The sequence below is a fragment of the Oryctolagus cuniculus genome, chromosome 1 (assembly GCF_964237555.1).
Source record: "Oryctolagus cuniculus chromosome 1, mOryCun1.1, whole genome shotgun sequence".
Lineage (NCBI taxonomy): Eukaryota > Metazoa > Chordata > Mammalia > Lagomorpha > Leporidae > Oryctolagus > Oryctolagus cuniculus.
Genome location: NC_091432.1, coordinates 112774469 through 112792945, shown reverse-complemented (window position 1 = coordinate 112792945; position 18477 = coordinate 112774469). Strand labels below are relative to the sequence as shown.

Genomic DNA, 18477 nt, shown 5'->3' with positions numbered 1-18477 from the left:
AGAGTACCTGAGAGAGGTAAATCGTGTGGTCCCTTGAAGACTGTGGGAAAGACAGACTGGCCAAGGCTGTCACTCGCTGGCTCTGGCCCCGCCCTCCTGGCCTTTGATCTTAGCTCCCGCCCCCGATTCCTTCACCCTCCTTCCACCCTGCTGCTCTGAGCATCCTGAAGGCAGCAGCGCCTGTGTTCCCTGCCTGGCCGCCATCTTGACTCCTGCTTCCAGCTTCCTGCTGATGCAGACCCTGGGAGGCGACAGCAGTGCTCCAGGGATTGCTTCTGCGACCCCAGGTGGAGACCTGGGCTCAGTTCCCAGCTCCTGGCTCAGCCGGGGCCGGGGTGGGGACTGAGGGAGTGAACCAGCGGATGGCAGCTCTCTGCGTCTCTCTGTGGCCAATAAAGAATTTTTCTTTTATAAAGAAAGGAAAACCTGCTTCAGCAGGGTGTGGCAGTAAAAGCCCTGTGACAGTTGCTCTGGGCCCTGCAGAGGCTGGACAAGGCCAAGGGCCCTCTAGAGCTTTGGAGGCGGGGCCCTGAAGGGCGGCGTCCGGGAGCTGTTTAGACCGCACCTCCTTCCCCTCCTCCCTCCCCCAGCCCCCACATAGTGGTTCAAGAATATGCTCCTGGGGCTGAAGCTGTGGCACAGTGGGTTAAGCCATGGCCTGCAGCACCAGCATCCCATAAGGGTGCTGGTTCAAGTCCCAGCTGCTCCATTTCCGATCCAGCTCACTATTAATTCACCTGAAAAAGCAGCAGAAGATGGCTCAAGTGCTTGGGCCCCTGCACCCTGGGAGACCCGGATGAAGCTTCAGCTTCCTGGCTTCGGTCTGGCCCAGTCCCAGTCGTTGAGGGCTATTTGGGGAGTGAACCAGAGGATGGAAGATCTCTCTCTCTCTCTCTCTCTCTTCCCCTCTCTCCCCTTTTCTCTCTCTGTAACTCTGACTTTCAAATAAATAAAAATCTTTAAAAGAACACAGAACATGCTCTTGTTACATGTTCAAAGACGTGTAGGTCTACAGTATGCTCACAAGTATTGAAATATGCACGGAAAAAAAAGAATAGAAAGAAACGCATTCAGGTGGTATTTGGTGATAAAATCATCTTTCTTCTTCCCCGCAATTTTCCAATCTGAGCATTCACTACACTGCTAATTTGAAAGAGAAAAAGTGTTCCTGGTAGGGGACAGAGAGTTCACACACAATGCCCCGGGCCTTGCTCCATTCACCTCAGTTGGGTAGAGAGACCCACCTTCTTCTGAAACTCTAAACCCCAGGCTTTAGATCTCCCAGGGAGGGGGACAATGGGCCCCCTAATAGACATCAGGACAAGGAGGGTCAGCAAGGGAAGACGTCCCTGGGACGTCAGATGAAGGTTATAGGGAGTCAACACGGGACACCTCAGATGTCCCATTCACATCCCTGGAGCTCAGAGAGGGAGGGTGTCTGCATTTCCCAGGGCAAGGTGTGGCGAGGGGGGAGAGAGTTGGTGTGCAGGGGCCTGCGTGGTCCTCTGGCCCTGGCATGTAACGTGCCTGCAGGTGCACCTGTGTGGGCTGGCCCACCCACTCCCACCCACAAAAGCCGCTCACATCTTGAAATCTCTTCTCCAGAGTCAGGCGGATGTTGGTCTCGATGCTGGTCCGTTTCTTCCTCTTCCTCCCGAAGACTTCGCTGAGAGTGGGGTAGGAGCTGGGCGTGCTCACCGAGGGGTCTGATGGAGAGGACTCTGTAGGGAGACAAGGGAGCGAGGGGCGCTCAGAGGCGGCCATGAGGGGCCGGCTGGGGCCCTGTCTCGATGGCCCTGAGGTCCGAGAGCCCTTCCCGCTGGGCTGTGCAGTGGCGTACTCAGGACCAGCCCCCTCCCCCGGCAGGGGACCCAGAACAGACCGAGAGTCCTGCTTCTCCTCGTTGCTCTGGGCAAAGCTCCTCCGGGACTCCCACCGCGGAGTCTCCGCTGTGTGCGGTCATGGTCCAGGGAAGCCCAGGCATCGGCGGCATGTGTGGGTGTGAGTGGGTGCAAGCAGAGCTCCGAAAAGCAACACTCGGGAGTCTGTGTTTTACAAATAGGCCTGCATGTGAATACCGAGGAAAATGTGAAATGGCATTTTGAGCCAAAAGCCCCGGCTTTGGGTGCAGAATGTTGATGCTGGAGCCCCTTTCTTGTGAGTGCAGATGTTGGCTCTTTAGCCTGTGACGACAGAGGGGACAGCCCTTGGGCATCCGGTGGGGGGACCACACTAACAGTGACCTACCAGGCCCTCTCCCAAGGAGCCAAAGAATTTCTGGTCATTTCGCCTACTTCAGTCTGGTCTTAGGGTCCTCCTATTGCGACAGGGTGGGGTGGGGGTGGTTTCCTGGTTCCTCCTATGTCTCTGTCTGGACACACTGCCCTGGCCGCCCGCCCTGTCCTGAAAGCACTCGCCTAAGTAATCACTAATCCACACGCATTCGCTGGCCACAGCCCAGCCCTGGGGACTGCCCCGCCTCCTCCTTCTCACCTAGGCTAGTGGCTCTCAGCCAGGGGCCCCGTGGCACCACCACCACTTGCCCTGGGGACACTTGGCAGTGTCCGGAGGCCTTTTCGGTGGTACCGACTGGGGGCAGTGTTGCTGGCAGCTACTGAGTAGGGATCAGGGATGCTATCCTACAAGGCACTGGCCAGCCCTGAATGGGCATAAATGGAGGCTGAGACTCTCTGTCCCATGCCAGTCCTAGGCACCAAACTCAGCTTCCTTGCTGTAAACTTTGCCCCTTGGTTTACCTCCTTGACCCCCTAGCAGGTCTCCCACCATGAGTGGGGCTGAAGCCTCCTGCCAACCACTCCTGCTGCAAGACTTTCCCCACCTAACAAACCTACAAGAGCTAAGCAGGTAAAGACCTCGTGTTGTGCCTGCAGTCTCCCCTTCCCACCGAGACCCTAGACGGCCCACTGCCCAGCCTGCCTCACATAGATCTGTTCTAGACAGGAGTCTGGCTAAGCGTGTGTGCCGGGCAGACCCAAACTCCACTTCAGGACAGCTGTCCTAAGGCCTGCCTTGGGCGAGTCTGGGGTAGGAACTGGAACAAGGCAAGGAGTCATGGCCCCAGACCTAATGCCTGGCTCCCAAAGGGCTTTCTCGCTCACAGCGCTGACAGTTGCACCTCCACTTGCCTGTCTGCTCTGACTTATCTCTTGGTGGGTTCTAGACACAAGAACGGGAAGAAAGGAGTGTCCCGTGTTGACTCCCTATAACCTCAGCACAGACAGGTCCCTGGGTCACAGAATCCTCTCTAGGGCCCCGTGCGTCCTGTGTGTCCCTGTGCGTCCCATGGGTGCCTACCTGCATCGTTCAGCCACTTCTCCAGCAGTGGCTTGAGCTTGCACATGTTCTTGAAGCTCAGATTGAGGGCCTCAAAGCGCGAGATGGTCGTCTGGCTGAAGTCATTGCCATACAGCTTTCCCATGGCCAGCCCCACGTCTCCCTGTGCGTGGGGACGGAGAGGCAGGAGCATGAGACACAGGCTCCCCTCCTCTGCCCCGGCCCCTCACCTGTCATTCACAACACACCCAGAATCTTCAGGTACCTGCCCATCGCCCTTTCTCCCTTGTGGGTGGAGTGCTGGTTCATCGTATCCCCGGACTCTCAGGGGGCCAGATCCTCCTTGCCTGGCTCCCATTCCTCTCCCCTCCACCAGCAACTTCCTCACTTCCCCTCCTAATCCCAAGTACGCCTCAGAGACACGAGGGGCTTGTCCCAAACCCATGGAGCCATGGCTTGCTCTTGACACCTGCCCTTGGGAGGCACTGCCTCCTCTCGCTCACCCAGCTCACTGCCCTCCATCTCCTTCCCCCCAAAAGCCAAACCTGTGTGAAGCCCAGCTTAATGCGCCTTTGCTTGAAGGTCTTGGCGAACCTCTCCAGCTCCTCCAGGTCACTGGGCTCGTCGGGCCCCGCAGAGGTGGGCAGGTGCTTGGGCACTGGGAGATGCTGGGAGGCTTCCAGGTGGGGTTCTAAGGAGGAGCCTGGCAGCCCGGGGCGCCCAACGGCCTGGTAGGGGAGACAAGCCGAGCAGATCCGCAGGGATTCAGCAATGGGTCAACAGCACTGTGGGGCAGTCCTCACTAACGGGCCACTCAGGATGGCGGAGCCCTGGGCCACTGGAGGCCGACTGCTCAGTGGCGTGCGAGTGGAAACTGGGTTTCTGTGGGCCATGTGGGGCAGAAACAGCAGGGGTGCCAGGCGGGAGGTGGCCTGGCTGGGTTTTAGTCTGGCACTCGCCAGGTTACTTCCTCCTTTCAGTTTCCCTCCCTAAAAGGCGCTAACAGGGTTGTTGACAAAGATTTCAGTAACAAATCTCAGAGTGGGGCGGGGAGAACACTGTCTGCCTCGCCGGTCCTTTTCCATGGAGCGTGGAAGCCTGAGGTGGCCATCAGGCCCCAACTGGAGGTGACGAGAAAGTGAGGGAACCCCCGTGGAGTTCCGCTGGCCTCTGAGTGCCAGGTTGGTTACCTGACTCCCAGCACCACTGCTGCCCTTCATGGGACTTCCTGCTCTTCATCAAGGGCATCTTCATTAGTCCCATCTACACGCACCTTGCTCTCCATTGTGGTTGCCTGGAGACAGTCTTTCTTTAGCTTATTTGCACAAGAACTTGTGCCCTTAACCCTAGAAGCTTGCAGTACCCATTTGGGGGTGAGGAGTGAAGGCATCTATCATTGCATTGGTGATGGAGTGGAATCCAGGCCTTGGGGGCCAGGCCCTGGGGCCAGGGCCGAGGTCACTGCCCACGTGGGGAACGGGAGCGAACTCCAGCTTCCCCCTCCTTCCCAGGCTGCTCTTCCGCTGGAGGGGAGTTAACTGCTGTCTCCCGAGACGTTCAGGCTTGCCATGTAGATGGGCGTCCTTATGATGAAGAAGGTAGGATGAGGGAGACGGTGTGGGCGCTCTTCCCTTTGAGAACAGAATGGTTTCAAAGCACCACAGATTCTCTCCTGTCTGGGGAGGAGAGGGTGGCATAGACCAGACCCTCAGGACGAAGCCGGGCTTCCTTGAACCCGCCTCTCCACTTGCCTCTTTCCTTTGACAGATACTCACTGAGGTCTCTGCTAGACCTCCTCCCCCTGCCTTCACACGCAGTCTGTTGTCAAATGGCACCAGTGTGACTTTCCTCGCTCACCCCCTCTTTTATTGCCCTCCCCCATGACCATCTCAGTCTTCTAAACAGCCTCGTGGCCCCAGTGTCGCCATGCTTGGATATTCTAAGACATGAGAGCTGATCTTGAACACTCTCTAGGGTCTCTTGCGGCTCTAAGTCTGTGATTCTGAGGTTGGGGGCAGAGCGGTGTGCCACTTTCTTCCAACCACGAGGTGGCGCCATCGCCCTGCCAGGTGTCTTCTGCGGGCTGGAAGGCCAGGGCTCTCACTGAGCTGCGGGATCTTGGCCTGGGGCTCGGGCGCTCTGATCACTGCAGTCGTCCCCGACCATCCCGGGCATCCATGTGGGCAGTGCCATCTGTGGAGCCGAGCAACGTTTCTCGTTGCACAGGGGCCCCTGGACGCAGAAGGGAGGGGCGGCTAAGCTGTCGGGCAGCTGTGCAGACCACACACGTGTCACGGTGCCTGGGGCCTTGACGTTGCTTCCAGAAGGAATTCAGGAGTGAGTGGGAGAAGAGTGAACAGCACACACACTCCCCAGAGTGGGGCACACTTGGCGGGGAGTGGCCCTGGCTCTGAGCTGTGTTTAACATTCTATGGGTCCTTTAATGAAAGGGCAGGTACATTCTAATTAATAACGGGGAGGAATGTTCATGTTTCTTTCTGGGAAGTAGGTGGAGAGTTCCCGGAATCCAGCCGCCACCCCTTTTCACTCCTTACATGGTCTGGTGTGTCCTGCTGCGGTGGCTGGTGGGTGTGTCCTCTAGCAACGCTTAGGTACTACATTGAGCACAGAATGAGCTGTTGGTTACTCTGGGTCAGCCATGGCCCCCTAAACTGGCATGAGCCTGGTCCACACAGGAGATCTGCTTATTTTCTGAGCAAGGGGAACCAAACCCATATCCTGGGGGGATCTTGAGATAAGAGGGACTGCTGTCTTCTTTGGCCTCCCTGGAATGGAGACCCCGGGGGGGGGGGGGGAGACACTGTGTGTGCTGTCTGAGACATGGTGCCTGTGGTGATCAGGCCCTCCGGGGCTTGAGAGCATCTATGGGAAGCTGGGAAGCTGGCCGAGCCCTGGTTCCCGAGGGGAGAGGCTTGGGTCTGCTGGGGACGGGAGCTGAGAGCCTGCAAGTTGGACTGTCTGGGCTCCCATTTACCCCACTTGTCACTTGGATCCCCCTCTCATGTGCCAAAGGGACGATTCCTTGCCATTACCTCTTCCCAGAGGGGCTAGAGCCCTGGAAAAACCAGGGAGCTTAACTGTACCCAGAGCAGGGACAGTGCTAGAGGCCTGGGCCGTGGAGGTAGGGGTGCGGCTGTTTACCTGGGATGCAAGGCCAGGCCCAGTCTGCTGCGGGAGGAGGAGGCTCCCTTGTTGCTGTGGAAAGGGGAGAAGATTTGGCTGCAGACCTGCATGAAAGAGGAGGGACAAAGGGACAGTGAATAAAATCCAGGCCTGAGAAAGATCCGCTCAGCTACTCTGGCATCGCGATAACAGCACCCCCCCGCCCCGCCCCATCCCAGCCCTGCAGAGAGGCCCCCTCGGGCATAGCCTGGCATTGCCACACACAGGTGGAGTCAAACAGACGCAGGGATAAACAGACATGTAAACAACCATTCCCAAACCAGTCCTGCTGCTTGCCCGTGGCCTGGAGAGGCACAAAGGCTGGGGAGGGTCAAGTCTGCTGGGCATCTGATGAGGAGGGCTGCAGCGACTCCTGGACAGAGGGGAAAGGAGGGGTTCCGGTGCTCCTGCAGGGGACACGGCTACAGAGGCCCAGCTGAGTTTGCAAGGACATCAGGCCGAGCAGGTGGGGCCGCACAGCCCCACAGACCAGAGAGGACATTTTATTCCTGTGGGCAAAGAACTGAGGGAGAGGGGGTGACCAGGACTGGGCGGGGCACACTACACCTGCTGCTGCACTACTTGGGCACCGGCTCCTTCCCTCCCCAGGAAAACCGTCCACGAAGGGCTCGGCCTGTTTGGTGGCCATGACAGGTGGCCTCCCCTTTCAGAAGGCCTCAGCCAGGACCTCACTCTCACAGCAAGAGCGGGGCCAGCTGAATATCAAGGCAGACGGTATGGCAAGACACCCCAGCCACTCAGCACAGAGAAGCCCCTGGGAGTCTCTGTGGCCCCCAGGCTGTTTGGGTCACTGACGTAAAGCACCGGTTGATGGTAACCTTTGTGCCCTTCAGGCTCCAAAAGTCAGAGCTTGATTGGTTTTCATTATAATAAACAGGCAAGGGACTGGCTTTATGGCACAGTGGGTAAAGCTACTGCCAGCAGTGTCAGCATCCCATGTGGGTGCTGGTTCGAGTCCCAGCTGTTCTACTACTCATCCAGCTCCCTGCTAATGTGTCTGGGAAAGCAGAGGAAGATGGCCCGGGTACGTGGGCCTCTGCACCCATGTGGAGACCTGGAAGAAGCTCCTGGTTCCTGGCTTTGGTCTGGCCTAGCCCTGGCCATTGTAGCCATTTGGGGAGTGAACCAGCAGATAAATGACTTCTTTCTCTCTCTTTCTGTAACTTTGTCTTTCAAATGAATAAAATAAATCTTTAAAAATAAAATAAAATAACCAGGCAGGGATAGGCATTGTGGCACAGTGAGTTAAGCCTACAGTGAGAGGCCAGCCACCCTGTATCACAGCGCAGCCTCAAGTCCTGGCTGCTCTGCTTCTGATCCAACTTCCTGCTGATGCACCCACTAATGATGGCCTGAGTACTAGGGTCCCTGCCACTAATGTGAGTGAGCTGGTGAATTTCCAGCTCTAGCTGTTACAGCCATCTGGGGAGTGAACCAGCAGATGGAAGATCTCTCGCGCTCTCTCTCTCTGCCTCCATCCCACTCTGTAACTCTGCGTTTCAAATAAAATAAATAAATCTTTAAAAAAAAGATTTATTTACTAATTTATTCAAAAGGCAGAGTTACAGAAAGAAGGAGAGACAGATAGAGAGAATCTTCCATCCAGTGGTTCACTCTGCAAACGGTCGCAATAGGCAGAGCTGGGCCAGACCAAAGCCAGGAGCCAGGAGCTCCTCTTCTAGGTCTCCCAACGTGGGTGCAGGGACCCAAGCACTTGGGCCATCTTTCGCTGCTTTCCCAGGTGCATTAACAGGGAGCTGATCAGAAGTGGAGCAGCCGGGACTCAAATGGACACCCCTATTGGATGCCAGTGTCATGGGTGGCAGCTTTGGCGGCTTTACTGGCTATGCCACAGTGCCAGCCTCATAAATAAATATTAAAAATACAATAAAAAATATGCAAGAAAGCTCCCAGAAGGAACTTGGAATCCAGAGGCTTGAGAACTAAGAGCAATTCTAATATTTATATTGCATTTTGAAATGGACTAATCCTTTTTACGTGCATTACTTCAAGTAACACTGAATAATTTTACAAGGTAGAGTTTTATGATTACCCATTTTTATAGAAGAAGACCAGAGAGATTAGAAAAGTTTCCCAAGGACATACAGCTAGAAAGTGATTTTTTTTTTTTTAGCCCCTGAGTTTTTCTGATTCCATTTCTCCCCACTGTGTCCCACTGAGTGTCAGCTGCCACTGGTACAATCCCAGGGCAAAGATACAATCAAGGGATTTCCTCCAGCACCAGCCAACAGGTCCTGGCCCCGCTGCCGACTCCAGATTTTGAACTTCCCTTTCTTCACCCCTTGTGTCCGACACGACCTCACTGGTTACGCGGCTAGGCCATTTTCACACCATTCTCCAGCCTTCTGAAAACAAACTGTGCGGACTGCTACCTTCCCTTTCTTCATCCAGGGCGTGCGGCATGTTGTTCAGCCAAAGCAAATCTTAGAGATCGGAGGATGCCCTCATGCTGCTAGTCTGAGCGTCCTGGAGACTAAGGTGAGGGACTGTGTGCCAGCAAGGGCAGGGAGGGGGGCTAGGCCCGCTCGGCCTGGACTCTGGATTCCCCAAGCCTCCACTTGGGATCTGTAGCACACAGGGCTTGATGCCTCCTCCTTCTCTCTTGGCCCTAGTTGGCAGGGATGGGAGTGGGAGAGGCATCTAGGATGCTGGCCAAGAGTATAGCATCATTCAGAATAGTCTGGAACTTTTTTTTTTTTTTTAGAGATTCCTTTATTTATTAAAGAGAGAAAGTTGCAGAGGGGGAGGAGGAAGCTCCTATCCGCTGGTTCCCTTCCCCCATGGCCACAACAGCCAGGGCTGGTTCAGGCTGAAGCCAGGAGCCCAGAACTCTGTGTCTCCCACGTAGGTGGCAGGGGCTCAAGCACTTAGGCCATGCCCAGCTGCCTCCCCCGGCACATTAGCAGGGAGCTGGATCGGAAGTTGGAGCAGCTGGGACTTGAACTGATGCTCTGATGTGGGATTCTGGCATTGCAGGTGGCGGCTTAGCTTGCCGTGCCGCAATGCTGGCCTGGTGCTTCCAGGCCACTAGAGGCATCCTACTCATATGAGTACCTACCGTACAGAGTTATCATGAAGAGGAAGTCGAAAGCCACTCAGCAGAGCTCCTGGCTCATGAAGCCTGAGAAATGTTACCTCCTGTTAGGAATGGTTGACTCTGCTTGCTCCTGGCCAGGGCGTCCCTTCCCAGCAACAGAAAACTTGCAACTCTCTCTGCAGCCTGTAGGTGGCACTGCTGCTCTAACGCAACAGAATCCCAGGCAGGCTTCCAGGAAGACAAGGTTTGAGTGGGGAGCAGGAGAGGGACTTGTCCGTACCACATGTCCCAGGGGCTTCTGCTTCCTTGTCCTGCCCACCACCACTCCGTCTCAACTCTGTGAGATGGGGCAGGTGGGGCAACTGAGCAGGAGCCTTCACACCAGAGAAGTGGGAGACTCTCCCTGCCCCGCTCTCTGCTCACCCAGCGAGCAGCAGCAACAGCCCTTCACTGGCCCTGGGTTCCATGGACCTGCCAGGCTCCTTACCTTGCTGCCCAGGCTGGGTCTGAGAGAGCAGGAACTGGGACACGGACTGCAGGTGGCCGGGAACCAGCACGAGCTGCTGGAGCGGGTGGAGGGAAGCCATATCCTGCACATGGGGAGACGGGTACACGTCACACAGTTTATAAGCTGGGGACACTGCTGCACCTGCCCGCCACCCATCTGTCCCGTGGGTCTCCGGGCTGGGAGAGCCTGCGCAGGGTCCCTAGTGCCTCTAGTAGCTACTCCATTAGCTCTGCTGTCCTTACAGCTCCGCCTCAGCCCAGAGGTCGTTGCAACATACTGTTACTTAACTCTGGCTGCACAAGTTAATTGGAGCGTGCCAGTCCTGTCTCCCATCTAGACTGTAAATGCCCTGAGGGCCGAGACTGGCTATTACCCATGGCTCAAAAGTTTATCCTAGAAATGGCTGGCACTCTCAATTGTCCTCTAAAAAAAAAAATCACATGCCACTTGTTGGTGCTAAAAGCCACGCTTTGGCCACTTCCCATGCCTGAATCTTTTCCTGGAGGGTACTGGGGTGGGAGTTATGGGGCAGGGCAAGCTGTCAGTCCTTCATCCAGCCAGGCTGATGAAACAGAAAGCCCGTTTCCTCTGTGTTTCTCCCTCTAGCTCAGGTCATGGGAATATCACGAATAGTGACCCCCATACGTGGGTGGGGGCGGGGGGTCATCTGCCATGCAGACCCCAGGGCTTAGTTCTGTGTCCAGGGAGATGATGTGGGAACTCCTGCTGGGGGAGGAGGGGCAGGAACAGGCCCGGGGGAAGCACTTGGAATAGGAGGGGCTCTTGCTTCTGCAGTGTGGCTGCTGGGAGGGGGCCACACACTGGAGTGCTGGAGTGGAGGCTTTGCTGTCACTGTGTCAGCAGGCTGCCATCTCCCCCGCTGCTCAGGCTTCCACGTGCAGCCCTGGGGGGAGGGGTGGGAGGCAGAGCAGGCCCACTGGGAACTCCATCAAGGATTCTCCTGGAATGTGGCTGGCAGACACCTGCTGCCCAGCGCGAGGTCCCTTGCTTTGGCAAGAGTGGCTGCTTCACACCCTGCTCTGCGCCTCGCCTTTAAGAGGAGTGCTTTGGAACCCCACTCCACCCCCAGAGCTCCGCAATCTCCCCCCCACCGCCGCCCACCGGCCACCCTGTCCCCAGCTCAGTGGGGCTCCCGGCCCTGGGGCTTACCCCAGACATTTGGTTTCCGGACATCATGGCAGGTCCTTGACTCAGGTGGCATGGCCGGTGCGAGAGGGTCTGCTGCAGGGAGTCACTGAGGTCCTCCGTTTTAATCTGCAGGGGGAGGCAGGAGGAGAGGGTGGGCTCTCAGGCAGACAGAAGCGCAGACGTGCCAAAGATCGCGGCTGGCGAGGCAAGTGCTAGCCCCCTGCCCACTGGGCTGCCGCTGGATTTCCCTGCGCCTGTGTGCCCTTTGCCCAGGGCGGCTGGTCAGGGACATTGTGGGGGTGGCACCAGGAGGACCCCTCTGCAAGCTGGGGGTCTACTTGGGCTGACGGTTCCTGAGTGCCATGCCTGGGCTGTGCCGGGACCTAGTGTGGTTTAGGCTGTTCCACACGGAAATGAGGGAAACAAGGAAACTTCTGTGACTTTAAAAATAATGCTTGGCAGACTAAATTCTTTAAAGTTCAGAGATGATTTCTTTTTCTCCTAGGGGAAGCAGAAGTTAGCATTTCTTCTATGAAATGATGATGATGCTAAATGGTATTTGTATTTTTAAAATATTTATCTACTTATTTTATTTGAAAAGCAGAGCAGCAGAGAGAGAGAAAGAGAGAGAGAGAGACAGAGACTTCCATTCGCTGGCTCATTCCCCAAATGCCTGCAACAGCCAGGTCTGGATTAGGCTAAAGCCAGGAACCAGGAAATCCATCTGGGTCTCCTACTTGGTGGCAGGGGCCCAAGTACCCGGGCCATCCTCCGCTGCCTGCCCAGGTACATTAGCAGGGAGTGGACTGGGAATGGAACAGCTGGAATCTGACCAGTATGAGACAGCACTCCAGAATGAGACACCAGTGTCACAGCGGCAGCGTAACTTGCTGAGCCACAGCACTGTGTCCCCTCCATGGGAGTTTTAAAACTCCCCAGCTCAGAACTCCACCAATTCTGTTCTTCATTTTCTTCTTTTTAAAAATTGTACTTGCGGCGCCGCGGCTCACTAGGCTAATCCTCTGCCTTGCGGCGCCGGCACACCGGGTTCTAGTCCCGGTCGGGGCGCCGGATTCTGTCCCGGTTGCCCCTCTTCCAGGCCAGCTCTCTGCTGTGGCCCGGGAGTGCAGTGGAGGATGGCCCAAGTCCTTGGGCCCATGGGAGACCAGGAGAAGCACCTGGCTCCTGGCTTCGGATCAGCGCGGTGCGCCGGCCGCAGCTGCCATTGGAGGGTGAACCAACGGCAAAGGAAGACCTTTCTCTCTGTCTCTCTCTCTCTCACTGTCCACTCTGCCTGTCAAAAAAAAAAAAAAAATTGTACTTATTTATTTAGGAGGCCGCAAGACACATAGAAAGAGACAGACACAGAAAGACTCTGTGTGTATGTGTGTGTGTGTGTGTAAGGGGAGAGAGAGAGTTCTCAACCCACTGGTTTACTCCCCAAATGCCCACAATTTACTTATTTATTTGAAAGGCAGCAAGACAGAGAGAGACAGAGAGAGTGCTTTGGTTCACTCTCCAAGTTCCTGCAACAGCTGAGGCTGACCCGGCCTGGAGCTGGGAGCCAGGAACTCGATCTGGGTCTCTCATGGGCGGCAGGGACCCAGCTTCCGGAGCCGCACCACCGCCTCCCAGGGTCTGCATTAGCAGGAAGCTGGAGTCAAGAGCCAGAGCCCGGGATCCAACCCAGGCGTTCCGAACCGGCGTCAACCGTTAGGCCGAGACGTTGCCCCTGGTTTTTACTTTTCTGCATGGAATCCCATCCACGACACCACAAGGTCTGGGAAGCCCAGATCCAGAGGACTCGTTGTCTCCGTTGCTCCTTGTTCTCCACCCCTGCCCACTCTCTGTGCTAAGCCGCCTCTGCAGGAGCCTCTTGGCCCATGTGGCTTTGGTGGCGGTGTTTGCCTGGCTCCCTGCAGGCCAGAGCATGCCTGCCCCACAGCCACGGCTGCACTTGCAGCCCTAGGGGCCTGTGGGGGTTTCCACGCTCTCCAGTCTCTACCACCCCCCAGTGGCAGCTCACGCCACCCACTCATGGGCTTCCCAGGTGTCCCAGGGCAGGGCAGGAAGTTCTACTTGTGCCCGCCCCTCCTCCCACCCCAAGGATGACTACCCTCCTGCAGCTTTTCAGGAAGTCCATGGGAGCAGAGAGACCACACCTTAAAAGACACTGGTGAAGCCCTCTGATGGGACATCTGCTTGTTCCCTTCTAAGACGGGAACTCTTGCCATAAAGACTCTGGCTTAAACCACTTTCTTGGTCTACACTATAGATAGTACTAACATCCTAATCTCTGCTGTCTATATTAGTGAGACCCAGTTAAAAGTTTCAGACTAGGGGCCGGTGCTCTGACATAGTGGGTTAAGCCACCGCCTGCAGTGCTGGCATCCCATATGGGTACCAATTCGAGTCCTGGCTGCTTCATTTCCTATCCAGCTCCTTGATAACGTGCCTGGGAAAGCAGCAGGGTATGGGCCCAAATGCTTGGGCCCCTGCACCCACATGAGAGACCAGGAAGAAGCTCCTGGCTCCTGGTTTGCAGTTATTTGGGGGAGTGAAGCACCTATGGAGTGACATTTGGGACAAGGGAAGGAAGCAAGGTGCTACGTGTGGTGCTCTGCTCCTATCGGGAGCCCGGGGAAGGACAACTGAAGAATAGCCGTAAACAAAGCCCAGCTCTGGCTCCTCCAACAAGGCAAAGTGAGGACTGCACTGCTCAGGGGCTCTGCTGCTTGGCTTCCAGTCCTGACCCCGCCTCTGCCTCCGGCATCTGGAGCAGTCCCTTGGGCTCAGTGACTCTCGGCTTCCCCACCTGCTGTATGATCTGTGTGGCTTTTCTCCCTTTCAGTCCTTTTTTTTTTTTTTTTTTTTTTTTGACAGAGTGGACAGTGAGAGAGAGAGAGACAGAGAGAAAGGTCTTCCTTCCATTGGTTCACCCCCCAAATGGCTGCTACGGCCAGCGCTGCGCCGATCTGAAGCCAAGAGCCAGGTGCCTCCTCCTGGTCTCCCGTTGGGGTGCAGGGCCCAAGCACTTGGGCCATCCTCCACTGTACTCCTGGGCCACAGCAGAGAGCTGGACTGGAAGAGGAGCAACCAGGATATAATCCGGCACCCCAACTGGGACTAGAACCCGGGGTGCCAGTGCCACAGGCAGAGGATTAGCCAAGTGAGCCATGGCGCCGGCCTCCCTTTAAGTCACTGGTGCATTTGGGAGACCTGGCTGGTCCAGGCTGCTGCAGGGCTCTCAGATAAAGCAAGTCTAGGTAACGCTGGTTGATGCTGGTTGCCGGGAGATTGGGAGGAAGATGGCTCTTTCGGGGACAGTCTTTTTTTTTTTTTTTTTTAAAGATTTATTTATTTGAAAGACAGTTACGGAGAGGCAGAGGCGGCAGGGGTGGGTGGGTGGGGGTGGGGTCATCTATCCTCTGGTTCATTCCCCAGTGGCCGGAGCTGGGTCAATCTGAAGCCAGGAGCCAGGAGCTTCTTCCAGGTCTCCCACACAGGTGCAAGGGCCCAAGCACTTGGGCCATCTTCTGCTGCTTTCCCAGGCCGTAGCAGAGAGCTGTATCGGAAGTGGAGCAGCCGGGACTTGAACTAGGCCCATATGGGATGCCAGCATTGCAGGTGGCAGCATTACCTACTGTCATAGCGCCCACCCCTCAGGGATAGTCTTAACAAACCACTCCTGTCTCTTAAGGAGAACTTTATGGAAGCAAAGAGGAGGAAAGGAAAGATACGGAAAAGAGCATTGTGGACACAAAGAGTCAAACTGTCTGAGGACTTGAAAGGCACAGTCTCCCGGGAGTTGTCTCCAGCGAGCCCTCCTTCCCCCACCCAGACCCCTCCTGCTCTGCCGCTCCATGCCTGGCACCACTATCGAAGAAGCTCTGGTGTCTTATGGGGTCTTCAGATGGCTCATGAAAGGGGCGGGTTGAGAAGCTGATGCAGCTTGAGTCGACTGCGTCCAATAGCAGAGTCCCTAAGTTCGAGTCCCAGCTCCGCTTCCAATTCTGGTTCCTGCTAATTCACACCCTGGGAGGCAGCAGGTGATGGCTCAAGGACTTTGGTCCTGGCCACCAGCCTGGGAGACCTGGATTGAGTTCCTGGTTCCTGACTGCAGCTTGGCCCAGCCCCAGCTGTTGTGGCCATCTGGGGAGTGAATCCGCGCATGGAAGACCTCTTTCTTCCATCTCCCTCTCTCTGTCACTCTGCTCCTCAAATACATAAATAAAATGTTACATGGAAAATGCACTTTCTCTCTCTTTGAATTCCATTTTTCAAGAATGTTTTGGGGGTATCCTTGTAGTTCTGCCCTTAGAAATTAGTATTTTCGTTGCTGTGGCTGAATGGGTAAAACTTCCAGCTGTGACATTGGCATCCCATATAGTTGCCAGTTTAAATCCCAGCTGCTCCACTTTGGGTCTAGCTCCCTGCTAATGGCCTGGGACAGCAGTGAAAGATGGTCCAAGTGCCTGAGCCCCGGCACTCCCATGGGAGACCTAGAAGTGCCTGGCCCAGCCCTGGCCATTGTGGCCATTTGGGGACAAATGAATGGCAGATCTCTCTCTCTCTCTCTCTCTCTGTTTCCTTCTCTCTATATATCTCTACCTTCCAAATAAATAAACAAATCTTTAAAAAAATTTAAAAAAGAAATTAGAGTTTTCACACCATAAATTCTGGGGAAACATTATTAGCAGCTTGTAAAAACGACAGATGATAAACCACTTATTTAACAACAGTAACAACGTGCAATTTTGCTCTGAGAGGGGATTTCACTGAACCAGCCTCCCATCCCCACCTCCAAACTCCACTCCTCTTTGGGCCCCAGGGCAGCCCCTACCCCAGAGAGGGCAGGCAGCAAGGAGGCAGGGGAGGGGTGGGGGAGGGGAACCTGGAAGCCAAGGTGAAATCCTGCTGGCGGAGCCACCTCGGGCGGCTTGGCGAGGCTCCAGCTCGGAGGCAAGTGGCCGGGTTCCTTTACAGACTCATTATGCTCTCTGGGCAGATAAGGAGGTGCAGCTATGACAGAGCTTGAAAACATGTGCTCTGCCTCCAGCCTGGGTGCTATCTGTTAGAATCCGTGCCAGGTCTGCCTGCAACACTTAATTTCAGAAACCAGCGCCACCATAAAAGAAAATTCACCCTTTCATCTGCTTCCGGGATCGATTGGCCTCCCAGCTGTTGGGGGGCTCTCCTGCCCTCCCAGTTCTAAACACGAATGCTCTGCTCTGGGCGTGAGTCTGGGGCTTCCCCACCGCTCTGCATCTTATCTTCCTCATCTCTTTCTGAGCTCCGCCCACCCGCCCCTCTCTTGGGCTTCAGAATTCATCACCTCCTAGGTGTGAGGTTCGGACAGGAAGAAGATGACCGGAGCAGATGCAGCTAAGAGGCAGTGAGGAGGCTGCTTTCTTGAGTTCACGAGGATATGAAAGTCTCAGCTTCGATCGGTCTCAGGACGGGGCTGGGTGGGGAGCAGATCTGCGGAGAGCCTCCCCCTGCCCCCAGCATCCTTCTCAGACCCTCTCGGGGGCTAAGAAGCTCAGAAATAAAGCCCCTCTTTAATGCAAAAACAAAATCCTTTTGCACAGCTGTTGAGTGGAGAAGGCTGGAAGCTTTCCAGGCAACTGGGTGTTGGCTGTGGATCTGGGAGATGAGATAGAGGCTTCTGTTGGATCCCATTGACTTCTAAGGCAAGAACCGCAGGCGAATTGGATGAAAACCCAATTTCTGCCGTGCTTGTGAAAACCCAACCAAAGTCACAGCCTGCCTGGAACCCTGAAGATCGTCTCCAGGGTCTCTTTGGAGCTCCTTCTCACGCAAGTGGAATGTTTCCCCAGGCTGCACTGGGGACGGCCAATCCCTGGGGACAGGGGCCGCCATTGCAGGCTCTGCCAGCCAGAGCCGGGAGCATCCCGTCCACTCCTCGGACCAGGTTTGTTGGTTTAGGATCCTCTCCACCCACAACACTGTGCAAAAGTATCACACGGAGTCTTGGGCAGTGACCAGGGAGGTAAAAAGGTATCATGGGTGATTATCTTTTCTAATCCCAGTGAACTCCTTGACATCACTTACGTTAGAAAGCAGCAGCTCATGCTGGGAGGACGGCGCCCCTCCCGCAAAGGTGGAAGCCCTTTAGACTTTCCTCCCTGGGCCTTCTGTCCCAGCTGGGAGGTGTGCAGACAAGTGTTCATCATCTCAGTTCACAGAAGCCCAGAGAACCTTGGAGATGGCTATGAAGTTGCACAGCAAGACCCCCGCCAAGAGGCAAAGAGACGGCAACTCCCTGACCTCTGTCCTGGTGCTGGCTACCAAACAAAAGCACAGATGTCCAGGGGACAGGGGCATGGGTGGGGGACACTAGACCTTGGCCTCCTTGACGACCACCTGTTTCGGGGTCACGGGATGGGGTGGCCCCCTCCCCATGACACTTTCACATGGCCCTCGGTGGTGGTGGTGAGGGGAGACAGTCCAACACTAATGAATATATCACTGGTGATGAAAATGATCAAAGCTGTTGTCCCGGTTGCATAACTCGTTTGTGGAAAGTGTTTCATAAACATTTCACAAGAAGGAGCATTTCAAAGCGCGGACGTCTCCCAACCTGCCTTCAATTACAGGCAGGACTTTTTTTTTTTTTTCTTTCTCCCCCCAGTTTTACACTTCTCCCTAGCAGTGAGGAAGAGTTTCTGTTTTGTAACTGATCTATGAAGAGCTGGCAAATGTGCTCTTCAAACAAACATTCTACAAACATAGCCCCAGCGGTGGATTGGGCCAAGCAGGCAGCTCATGGCAGGTGAGCAGGGCTAGGCAAGACCCCCAAGACTTGTGAGTGCCTCTCCGTGGCTCAGGAGGGCTTCCTGCTTTCTCAGATGCCTCCGGGCAGTGCCGGGGAAGACGGCCTCCCCCAGTTCCCGGTCTCTGTCAAACTGATGGCAGACTGGCCTGGGTGTTGCTGTGCGCACGCGCCCGGGAGCCCTGATCTTGCACATGAATGAGGAACAGGAAAGAGGAGACCCGGACAGATACGCCAGCTTTGGCTCATCCCACGGCACCGTGGCATGCTCGATGGTCTACTTCATTCTTCTGCCGCTGTTGGCTCCTGCGATAACTCTGTAGTAGCCCTGATCTCCTTGCCCGAACGAGACAAGGAGCCCTTGCGTGAACACACAGCTCCTTGGGAGGCTGGAGCCCCTTGGACGAGTGGCTACCCTGAAGAAGAGCTTTCCCAAGAGACACATTGTCGGTCCCCCCGGCAGGTCCT

The 18477-nt window shown here is 55.6% G+C and overlaps 1 protein-coding gene across 1 annotated transcript in view; it reads right to left on the bottom strand.

Moving 5' to 3' along the window:
- The window catches only part of POU2F3 (POU class 2 homeobox 3), a 93550-nt gene that overhangs the window by 15029 nt on the left and 60044 nt on the right, over nt 1–18477 (bottom strand). The window contains exons 4-9 of the mRNA XM_008260641.4: nt 11235–11339; nt 10044–10146; nt 6457–6542; nt 3840–4022; nt 3316–3457; nt 1585–1721 (exon numbers count right to left, since the gene is read on the bottom strand). Of these exons, the coding sequence (XP_008258863.2) occupies nt 1585–1721; nt 3316–3457; nt 3840–4022; nt 6457–6542; nt 10044–10146; nt 11235–11339 (756 nt within the window). The remainder of the gene's footprint in view (nt 1–1584; nt 1722–3315; nt 3458–3839; nt 4023–6456; nt 6543–10043; nt 10147–11234; nt 11340–18477) is intronic.